Genomic DNA, 11,566 nt, shown 5'->3' on the forward strand with positions numbered 1-11,566 from the left:
TATCCAGGGAGGCAGTGCCATGGTGTACGTTGAGAACATCATGCAAACAAGGAAAACGTGTACTCAACAATGATGAGGTTTTTCTTAGTGTCAGGACACTTGCTCTTCTGTGTGTTTTGATGCATTTATACTTCAGTCTAGTAAAGTGGACTTCCTTCTGACTCTGTGATAGCTTGGCTGAGTTTTTCTGCTTACTTCAGTTCTATGGCACTTCAAAGTCTGAACTGATACAACCATTATTGGTGTGTACACAGAGAAATGGAAAAGTTCTCTGATGGACTATTTCATGAGTGGTCCCTTTCAGTTTTGACTGAAAATAACCAAAAGAGTTCAAATAAATAGAATTATTCTTTTCCAATCATGTCCACAATGTGCTACATGTTTCCCATGCTTGGAAGCAGGTATATTTTGGATAACCCACAGAGAGACAGATGACAATGACAGCTTACAAGTGATATATCTGCAGGATAGCTGACTGCTTCATAGGAAAATAGTATCTAAAGGAGCAATACAGTAAGTTTATCAAACAATAATTTTTTATCATTGCTCATTTTATATGCTGGTACCATGGAAAAGCTCACACTGTAGAGCTCAAACTGTGTATTGGTTATGTGTTCAGTCACGTGAGGTGTGTGATCACAGTTTACACCAAATTACAGATAGGTACTAGGGGAAGTGAAATGCAAAAAGGTTTTTTAAGGTATCGCCATGTGCCACAATAAGCCTGTGACATTTCATTTATGTTGTTGTCTACAACAGCTGAAGGTAATATAGAGAATTATGTTTTACATCTGAACTGGGACTCTCTAAGACTGTTGACTTGAGCAATGACCTCAGCTCAACTGATGGGCTGTTAAATGTGGCCACATCCCAAGTGACTTGTCCTTCTTTCATTGTGGCAATTGATGGCCATGCCAGGGACTGGCTCTGGAGCTCCCCATTCCCTTCCTCCCCATCCCAATTGAGAGATGGCTCCTTAATGTTCTTACCTTACCCCTGATTTTGGATAGCACTGGTGGCAGTAGCAGCTGTGGCTTTGTGTCACAAATAAGCTGCTTCATGCATGAATCACCCTGTGAAGAGATGGTCCTGGACACAGCAGTATATCAAGGCAGGTGGTTAGCAGAAGGAATGTGGGTGTGAGGAAAGGTTAGAGGTCCATGAATGTGTAAGGAGGAGGGGGAGAAGGCAGGATAGACCTTTGAATTTGTCAGTAAGCAGAGGTGGGTGCAGAGAGGATGTTATTTGAAGGTGGGGGTATCACAGTTTCAAGCTTAAAATGGTATCTAAAGGAGCAATACAGTAAGTTTATCAAACAATAATTGTTATTTCATAGCCATCTGAGCAGAGCTGGCAAGCCAGGGGAAGCCAGAGCAGGATTTAGGCATGTGAAGGGAAGTGTTGTAGTCAGAAAACTTGATGGTTTAGGACCTTCAGAAATCAGAATCCTGTTCTGTGTTGTAGGACACAGGTGCAGAAGTGGTGGTCCAGGATGAACTATTTCCTGGAGTGCAAGAAAACAGTAAATATTTTGAAGAGGAACAAAAGGTCAACGAGCTGATAAACGAAGTGGCTGAGCTGGATATTGTGCTTATAAATGAGCAACTAAAAGAGCTGGAGGTATGGAAATTGTAAAGGCATTCCTCGTTGTTAATGTACTGTTACCCTTGCAGCATTATGATTCATTTGGGAAAACCAAAATTGTTGCATACGGTCTTATCTGCAGTTTGACTGCATGATTAATGAGTTTGTCTACCAGGTAATGTACAAACACTGTGCCTTAATGCAGGTACGTCCATGTAAACACCATGGTCTGTACTCCTCCTCTTTGGTGTGGTAGTAGATACACCTATGATTGCACGTGTGCTTCCACGATGGCACAAGCACATGTGCTCTTTTGCATGCAAATGAACAAGCTTATGTTGGTAGATTTATCAGTATTTAATTGTAGTTTGTGTTGAAAATCAAAAGTGTTGAAGGTCTCTTTTAATCCCCACTCTGTGATGGGCTTGATTGTAGAATTTACAAACTGATTTGGAAACATGGAAAGCAAAATCTCCATGTCCTAGTCAAGAAGCATTTCCCAATGCAACAGGATCAAACAGAGCAGAGCTGCAAACATCTGAGCCTGCAGTGCCCTGCTGGGACAGACTGCTTCAGGAAATAGAGGCTCTTAAGGCAGTGAAGCAACAACAGTGCTGTTTAATTAATGAGTACCAGAAAAATCTTTCTGCTGTGCAGTCCTCAATGAAAAATTTGTCAACAGAAAAAGATAATATAAAAATGTAAGTATAACCGAGGGTTTCTGTTAACAGGTTGCCAAACAAATATGGTCCTAGACTGAATTTTGTGCCATACTTCAATAATCCTTAGACAAGAATATACTATTTTATCCATCTCATTAACATTATGTAGCAAGAGAAGTCTCAGAGGTTTGTAAGTTTGAATAGACTTAAACAGAAGCATTTCTGGTGGTTCTCTGCTATCCTTTAGCAACTTCTACTTTATTTTTTAGGCAAAACAAAGAAATTATTATTGTGCTAAAAAACCTATATAAAAACCATATTAAAATATTTTTTCAAATATATAGCAGATGTGAAATTTTAATTTTTCTTGAAAGGCTCATCAGTTCTAATTTTTTTCTGAGTCAAATGTCTTGTTACTGTGATAATTACCCTTATTTGATAAGAAGAAATTTGTGGCAAGAAATAAGTCTACAGTACCAATTCAGAGGTAATCAATGCACACAAAATATTTACTACCTTTCATGAACTGGCCTTCAAAACATGGAACTAGCCTATCAGTCACACTAATGTATCACAATAATTTGAATATCATAAAAATAGCTGCTAAAATTGTTAGGTTACAGCAAAGAGATTGAAAAAAATGGAATAAAAATCTATCTGCTAAATGTAATTTAGGTGGGAATTTCAAAACACTCCTGGAAATAAAACTTGAGGAGATAAATGCCTTCTAATTCAAGATAAAACAATCTTGAATGAATGGGGATTTTTTAAGTTTTTCTTATAACTAAGTTTTATCTTCATTGCAAATCAGAAAGTACCATGAAATGTTAATTCACTTACAGACGACTTAACACTATTTTTGATTTTAAAAAATTTATTATATCTTTGAAGGGAGGCTACATTCCTTTAGGAAGTGACACATTCTATATTAGTATATACTGCAATTTTAGAGACTGTGTATTAGAATGTACCTTTCTTGTGGATCTGTTTAGAAATAACATATAAGCAAGAAATACTGCAACAGTGATTAGGAAATTTGTGAGACCACTGACAGATACACATGATTAAGTGAATAAAGTGAGTGGCTAATTTTCTAAACAGTGAAGTTCTCTTTTTAGAATGTGTCTAGTCCATGTTCTAGGAGAAATTTTTTTTAACACTACTCATATTTTTGTTAGGGGCCCCATCAACAACACGGTTCTTCTGGAGAAAATTAAGGCATGCATAGAGTCCTTACGAAAAGAAAGAGATGTCTTAAACCAGTTGAAAGCTCAGCAAGAAGCTTTATCTCAGCATTTAACATGCATGGATAAAGTGTTAACTGAAAGCCAAGTGAGGCAGCTGGAGCAATGGTGGCAACACATGGAACAAACAGTGCAAAAGAAACATGATCAAGTTGTGGCAGAAATCGATGAATTTAACCTGCTTATGAATAAAGCACAGGATATCCAGAGACTGATACAAGAACAGCATTTACAAGCAGAGTCATATTCCTCAGCTGCAGGAAAAGCCAAATACCCTGTACTTTGGACCACAGAGCTACAGGATATTAAACATGGTTTTTCTTTATTAAAAAGAAGGATTGAACTGCAGATGAAAAGAATTTGGAGTGATCAAGAGAAGGTAGCTTTGGAGACCTCTATTCTTGATTTGCAGAGCAAATTGGAAGCATTATCAGCACAACAAACTCCTCAAGAGGATGTTCAGATAATTGGTCCTGCTTTCATGAAACATGAAATGATGAAGAGGCTGAAAGAAAATATTTCATGGGTCAAAGATTCACTGTCCTCTCTCGATCAGAAAGCTGCACTTTTTCCCAGTGATGTTGAATCACAGATCAGAAGTTGTCAGCTTATGAACACAGAAGTTCTAAACAGAGAGCCTGTGATTGTCTCACTGGAGCAGGGGCTCCAGCATATTGTTCTCAGCCTGAAGCCAGAGGAAATCTCTGATATTACCTTTCTTTTGCAAGCCTTGCAGAATTCATACAAGGTTCTTGTTTTAAAGTCAGCTCAAAGATTACAGCAACTAGAGCTCCACCTGGGGGAGAGGCAAAGACTTGTTGCAGAAATGGAAAAAGTTCATTGTCAGCTTCGAAAGGCTGAGATGCTTGCCAGGCCTGACATGAACCAAAGCAGCACATGGTCAGAAATGATCCACCAACAAGCCATTTTAAAGGAGATTTTAAAGGACATACAAGAAATAGAAGGGCTTATCTCATCCTACTGTAAAGAGAGTCAGGTCACAGCTGGGGAACTGAGCCTGTCTGAGCAACTGTTTTTGATTGATCAGTTAAGAAGTCTAAAGAATAGAGCAAGGAGGACACAGAGGCAAATTCAGAGTAAACTTGATGAGGTAGAAAAAAAGATAACTGTCTACAAAGAGTTTGCTGAGGGTATAACTTCATTGCAGCAAGACCTTAATGATCTACACTGTGGTGAAATAAACCTGGAGCAAGATGGATTATTAGGTGCCAAGCAGGAAGTGAATGATATATGCAAATCACTTAAAGGAAAAGTATTAGCTTTTCAATCCAATTTGTCACAAATGATGAAGTACAAAGAAATCTTTGAATGCGCAGGTCTAAAATGGGACTCGCTGCAGCTGGATGAATTGCAAACAAAATTTTTAAAAATTAAAAATAAAATTAAATGGAAAATAACACACTTTGATAATGTTGTTAGGGAATGTGATAAGGTTCAAGCATTGCTGAATGAAATCCAGACTGTGACATCAGCTCTAAGAAAAGAAGCTAACATCCTAAATGACAGCTCTAGCTCTTCTCCTGCTAAGAATCTCATAGCTGCACAGATTCTGTTTCAGACAGTTCAACAAATCTTTCAGTTAACCCAGGAGGTAGCAAATGAAATAAACAAAAATGAGGTCTTTGATATGCCATTCAAAGAATCTAAGAGGAAAGAAATAAAGAGCCTGGAGAAAGATGTTGAGGAATTGAATCAGTTTCTTCAAGACTTGGTTTCTGGTCTCCAGTGTATAAACAAGGAAAGCATCCAGAATGAAGCAGAACATATATTCCACACCATAAAGCATATTCAGTTAGAGCTTCAGCAGCCACTTCTCATAGACATAAAAATGATGAAGTATGAAAAGATGAGATGGGAAGCAATTCAGAATATGATGCAAGCAAAATTTTCTGCCCTTAAATGTATATTGGAAAAAGAGAGGGAAAACCAAGAAGAAAAATCTCTTCCTGCTGGTATGGAAACAAAGCTAGAGACACTGAGAGATCATGAAATTCAACTGAAGACAGACATTGCTGCCCGTGTTGTAAGTATTTCCAGTACAAGTAAGGTATGGCCATATGTCTGTTTCCAATTACTAGACTAGGTCTCTGTGACTGTAGGATTTATATTTTCATCACTTATATCTTCCTAATAACTGAACTGGCCCATCTTCCATCTCTGTGTTGGTGGATATGATGGGAATCATGATAAGAAACTAGAGATAGAAAGCAATTAGTTGCGGTCACTTTGATTCTCATCAAGCAGTGGGGATTACCACAAGAAAAGAAAAGGGGAGGAAGGAAAAGATTGTGTTGAAATGCTGAACTGAAGAGAGGCTGGTTGCAATTGTCCTAGGATTATTCTTGGGACTGATTTTATCTAACATTTTCAATAGCGACAGTGATGGGAAAAAAGAGAAGTTCTTTGTTTCTATTATAAAGAAAAAGCTTGCCAGTTGAGAATGATCAAGGAGAATAAAGCACAGGTCAAATCAGTGTGATCAGGCCTCAAGAAGACTGAGCAAAAGAAAAGCAGCTGGGATCCAAGCTTTAACAAAAGTTTGTAAGACATCGATAAGGCATTGCAGGAGCATCAGCTCAATTCTTGATGCCTTTGCCAGGAAAGGCCCAGTCAAACTGGAACAAGTGCTGTTAGAGGCATGAGGGGCGTTGAGGACAGTTAATAAAACTGAATTTGCTCAACCTGGTAAGCTGAGAAATGTAATGAGGCTGGAGGTAAACTTAATGGATGGAAAAGGACTGCTTAAGCTAAAGGGCAGTGATAATACAAGAAGAAAGAGTTGTGAATAAATTAATGTTGAAAACTTCAGAAGACTGGTAACCTTCAGTAGCAGAAAGGTTCTGGAACTGTCCCCTGGTCAGGAAGACCTGTGCCCTGACTGCCCAAGACATAGTGGATACAAGCAAGGAAATATGAGGTAGTGGCTAATAGCAGGGAGGGAGTCAGTGTCCCTGATGGACTTTTGGTCCTGTTGCCAGATTTCCTGGTTTGCTGTGCTTCATCTTCACTGCTTGGATATCATGTGGGAAGCACAGTGCTGAAGTTGCTCTGCCCCGTGGGAATCCAAGAGCTGGCAAAGTCACCCATCATTCTGTGTATAAATCCATACAAGAAGAGGGTTTAGCAAGAAGCAGTGTGGCAAGTCATAGCGGAGATATCCCCTGGAACAGAATAAAGCATCAGTGGGTGGGCTTGCCTTGTCTGGACAGGACATGTGCTGCCATGTCCAGAAGGGATCTTAGGGCTCTTGTGTCTTGCCACACTTCTCTCAGGACTTTTCCAGTATTGGCAGTCCTCTCATAATGCCTCTTCCTGTGGTTGAGGGCAATCAATCCATAGGTTATGGCACTGCTCTGAGACTACCTACATAACAGAGTGCATTTGCCACGTGTCCTTCCTCACCTCCTCAGACCACTTCTGGGAGCATTGGTCTCAAAGACAGCCCAGTGTGAAATTCTGAGGACACCATCTGGTGATCCAGAGGAGCACAGCAGTCTTTCCTCATTGTTCTGTTGTCTTTTGAATACTTTCAGAGTGCTCTGGAGGAGGCATGTAAGACAGGTGAGCTTTATACCGAGGCTGTTCAGAGGGCTGCCAGGTTGCTTGAGGACTGCCAAGCTGGAATTCACTCTGCTGCAGCAGAGCTCAGTATCTCAGAAGAGGTCTGTCAAACCCCACAATGGAAACAAGAAGAGTTCAACTCTGCAAAGGCCAACATGGAAGACCTGCACTCCAAGCTGAAAAACCTAGTGGAACCAGAAGACAAAATATGTCTGGAAAATACTTTAACAGAACTAGTGAATAAGAGTTTGGCTTTAAGGGAGGAGGCTCAAAGAAAGGAAGCTGATAAAAAAAGGTAAGTCTTAAGAGATCTTCCTAGATCATGTTGCTTATTATGAGTAATTAGGCTGATGATAAATGCAGTATTATTTCTGCTTTGATAGAACCAGGCAATTCAGCAGAAAGAATGATGTGCATTACTGTTGTTCCCAGATGTGATTGTAATGGAAGGAAAACTACCAGACAATAACAATATTGCTACTAATTTACAATGCAATATTTTTTTAGTATATTCCAAAAAGTATGTATGTGGCTCAGCTGAGGATCATAAGGTGCCAGAAACAGAAGAAAGCACATTTCCACTGTTTCTAGTTCAGTGCTGGTGCAGGTTAGAATAGTTCTCAGAGAGGCCCTAATGCATGTCTTCCATAGGCTATTCTGATGACTGGAGAAAGCAAAGACCAAACAAGACACAGGCCAGTTTCCTTCCTTCAAATATAGGTACAGAAGACATCTGAAGGGCCTTCAGATACATGTAATGAAAAAGTTTGGGAGCTGAAGGGTTTTTAAATTGCTTGCTCATGATCCAGTGCTTCTGGTTCTATTGAGCATAGCCTTAAAATATGCTTTTATAATCAAATTGGATGACTTTAAAGACATCTAGAAAAATGAAGATGATATTTAGAAACAGGAAATTGGAATTGTACAGGCCACACATTGTAGGGATGAATAGAATGTGTGTTACAAACTGGGAACTAATTTTCAGGAATGTCTGAGGAGGATGGACACCTAGATCAAGACATATAATTCTTTTGAGCAGCTCTGAGCCTGATACCTGCATATTTATACCTGTATTTCTTTACCTCTGGGACGTTTGTTTCTGTATCTCTAAAGTATCTCATATATCAGACCCAAAGTGTGTAACAAATCATAATTGAAGATAACCTGCAAAACAATAATGACTGCTAGTTCAGAAGAGGTTTTTGGTTTTGTTTTTTATTCTAGTGGACATTATGGGTGGAGAGAGAAGCAACCAGAGCAAATTTTAATTGGTTGTAATTTTCCTACAGGTATTTTGAAAAATATGAAAGCTACACAAAAACCAAAGCTAAGGTGTGTGATAATCTTAACAAACTGGAAAAGATGCTTGGACAGTGTTTGACTCAAATACCAACGTCTTATAAAGAAGCTTTGGAGCACTTAGAAGAAAGCAAAGTAAGAGAGGCTCTGAAAAACTTGAAAAGCTCATGCAGAACTGTGATGCAGCTGTGTAGACCATATGGTATCACAGTAGAAAGAAGTTAAATTCTTTACCTTGTGTTTATATATATATATAAACCCACAGATTGTATTTACATACCTATAAAAAGACTGGATTATAATAGGCTACATATAATGAGGACAACTTACTGCTGTAGAAATCAGATCTGTTATCTGTGCCTAAGATAGTGTTGCATTTCTGTTCAGCTCCCTCGTTGGTTCTTTGCAGGACCAGGACTGATCAGGTTTCTTGACACTGCTGTTGTTTTCCCTCAAGTGAAAATCAGAAAATTTCCAGTTTCCTTGCCCAGGACTCTCTTGCTGCTTCCCCACCAGACCTCTGCTAAAATCAACCTTTTTGCTGTCTTCTCTTAGTACCCATCATATTACAGCCTTGTCATTTTATATATCTGCAACTCCTTATTTCTCTATCCTTCCAAATAACCAGGAAGGAGTAAGAACAACCTGATTGCCAGGGCACACTGTTACTCTTTGTTTTATTCATCCATTCTCTCCTCATTCTCTCATTACAATCCTATTTAACCAGCTCAGTGGAGTGACTGCCATTTTGTTAGAAGATCCTAATCATGCAACTGAGTGCTTCATTAACAGTTCTGACTGTATTATTTTATTTATTTACTTGTTTATTTTTCCTATAAGATTTTAGTCTCCAACATCGACTCAGCTGAAGATGACCTTGTGAAGCTGAGGCAGGTCTCTGGAGAACTGATGAGATTATGCAGGAGAAGGGACAGGGCACTGAGCAGGATGGTAACAGTGCTGTGGGAAAATTGGCTGGGTTTGCTTGAGGCAGCAAAAGGGCTGGAAATCACCTGTGAAGAACTCAAACAGGAATGGAAATTCATCAATGAAGAGGTGAGTTGTACGTTTTGAGGAATGTGGTAGGGATGGGGCCCGCAGTAAAAAGCCTTATAAAGGGCTGAGGTCAGTGCAGAACATCATTTCCCACCCACTGGTCAGCCAGTTATCCCTGGGCTTTCTTGAATCTGGAGTCAAAAATGAAGAGGACATTTATAGTACAAATTCCCTGAGCCCAGAAAAATCTCTGTGTGTGATTATGTGCTTTGTTAAAGCAAACTCGAATGTTTTGGCACACTTGAGAGCTTTGTGTTCTTTAGCTGTGTAATTCTTAGTACTCAGTCATGCGTGTGAGTAGATGAATAATGTGTCTCAAGGTGGTGGAATAAAAAAGCACTTTACCTTTGACATGCTGTTTGCTTAGCTGGAACGAGAAACAATAATCCTCGACAAGCTCCAGGAAGAACAACCAGAAAGTCTTAAAGAGAAAGAAAAGGCCACCAGAGACGAACTGGTAGAATTACTGGATTTTGTGAACTCATTTGAGGAAAACATCAACCAGCAACAGCTCCTCTTGCTCTTACTTCTTCACCGAGTAAGAAGCCTCATGAGCATGTCTGACAATGCCGAGGCAGAAGCTGCTCTTCCCACTCTGTGTGAGATACGGGCAATGCAGGGTCGCTGTAAGAAGTAAGTGGTGTAAAACCTCTGTTGAAGAGAGGACATAGGGTTACTTATAAGAACAGGGTTTTATTGGGTATTAAAGAATATGTGAAATGTGTAATGCACTTAAAATGGTAGTGGAGGCCCTACCGGGTCAGACCAGTGCTTCATCTAACCCATCTGCTGTCTCCAGCGTGGGCATTGGGAGATAGTAGTTAGAGAGAAGACCTGAGCCTGGCCATTTTATGTGTGGGCTGCAATTTGCGTTTACATGTAGGAGGAATCAGATGGGATGAAGGTTGTTTTTGGAGGCCTCAAGCTCTTGTGAACTTGAATGAGATGTGTAGGTCTTCTACTCTTATGAAAACAAGATTTTGTGCTTTTTGCAACAAATTTTTGCCTTACTGAGTGAGTACCACTGTCTAAAATTGGACGCAAATATTTTTGGCCAATCTGTGATTGTACTTGCTCTTCTCTGTGCCTGCTTTTTGACATGGAAATCTTTGTGGCTGTCTTCTGCTCTGCCAGTGTTTTCAGACTCTCAGAACCTGAGTGCTGTTTGCTATTTAGATATACACGCTATTTGATGTGGTCTACAAAACATACTTTGTTTGATAATATATGAGGACTCTTTTTTGAAGAAACTGAAAGAATGAAGGATAGGAACACAGAGATTAACTTACAGAAAATATTAAAATACAAATGTGGTTCTGGGTATATATTTTTTAAATGTCTGTATTAAGCATGCTTTTTGATTACTCCTACTTAGTGTAGAGTCCAACAGTTGGGTTATTCTTGCTGGAAATCTTTCCTAGGTTGTATGAAAAGACTCAAGACCATAAGGATTCTGTACAAGCTGAGATTGAAGAGAGGAACAAGATAACAGAAGAAATAAATGCTGTGACAAATGCATTACAGAATGCTGCATCTGTGTTACTACAAGATGCTACTGGAAAGGCAGCACTCCTGGAGGTTGGTAATGGCTGTGGTGTTGTGGGGGGATATTCAGAATATGTTCTTTTTTATTCTGGGACTTCCACTTGCTCCAAATAAAATCAGTGACAAAGTATATGTATATGCACGTTGACTTAAAGAGAACAAATCTGGCCCTGCAGAATGTGACTGGCCCTGCCATATCCTTCATTTGTGTTCCTCTCTCTCTCTGTGGTCCAGCTGGCAGCCATAGGAGTCTTTCCAGATTGCTGAGATTCCCAGCCAGTTGGATTTTGGGAAGGACTGTTTGTGCACATCCTGTGCTGCTTCCCTCTCTGCGTACCAAGCCAGGGCAGCTTCATGTGCTCAGGATCTGTTGTCCCACGTCAGGGGCTTAAAAGCTGATAAAAGGTTTTCAGAAATCAAATTGTGGTCAAGGCCACAGTGTCCACCAGCAGTCACCAGCACTCTGCAGCAGCCCAGTCTATACATTTCTATATTTTCAGTATATTTCTGTTATCCTTCTTTGAACTCTTGACTTTATGAAATTATATTATTCCTAATGCTTCATGAATGTGGGTTTATTAATTTATTATTTTA

General features: G+C 39.5%; 1 protein-coding gene across 1 annotated transcript; it reads left to right on the forward strand.

The window, feature by feature from the left end:
• Window positions 1-1,464: 1,464 nt before the first annotated feature.
• Window positions 1,465-11,005, forward strand: LOC103778888 (nesprin-2-like; the record flags this gene model as incomplete). Its single annotated transcript, XM_008946503.1, has 10 exons — window positions 1,465-1,620; window positions 1,727-1,789; window positions 2,242-2,285; window positions 3,425-4,763; window positions 5,091-5,558; window positions 7,045-7,367; window positions 8,362-8,506; window positions 9,212-9,427; window positions 9,795-10,060; window positions 10,849-11,005. Coding segments are annotated over 10 exons (3,177 nt in total), but the record flags the coding sequence as incomplete, so codon positions are not given.
• Window positions 11,006-11,566: the final 561 nt, after the last annotated feature.

This window comes from Merops nubicus, unplaced genomic scaffold, assembly GCF_000691845.1.
Source record: "Merops nubicus isolate BGI_N331 unplaced genomic scaffold, ASM69184v1 scaffold17218, whole genome shotgun sequence".
Lineage (NCBI taxonomy): Eukaryota > Metazoa > Chordata > Aves > Coraciiformes > Meropidae > Merops > Merops nubicus.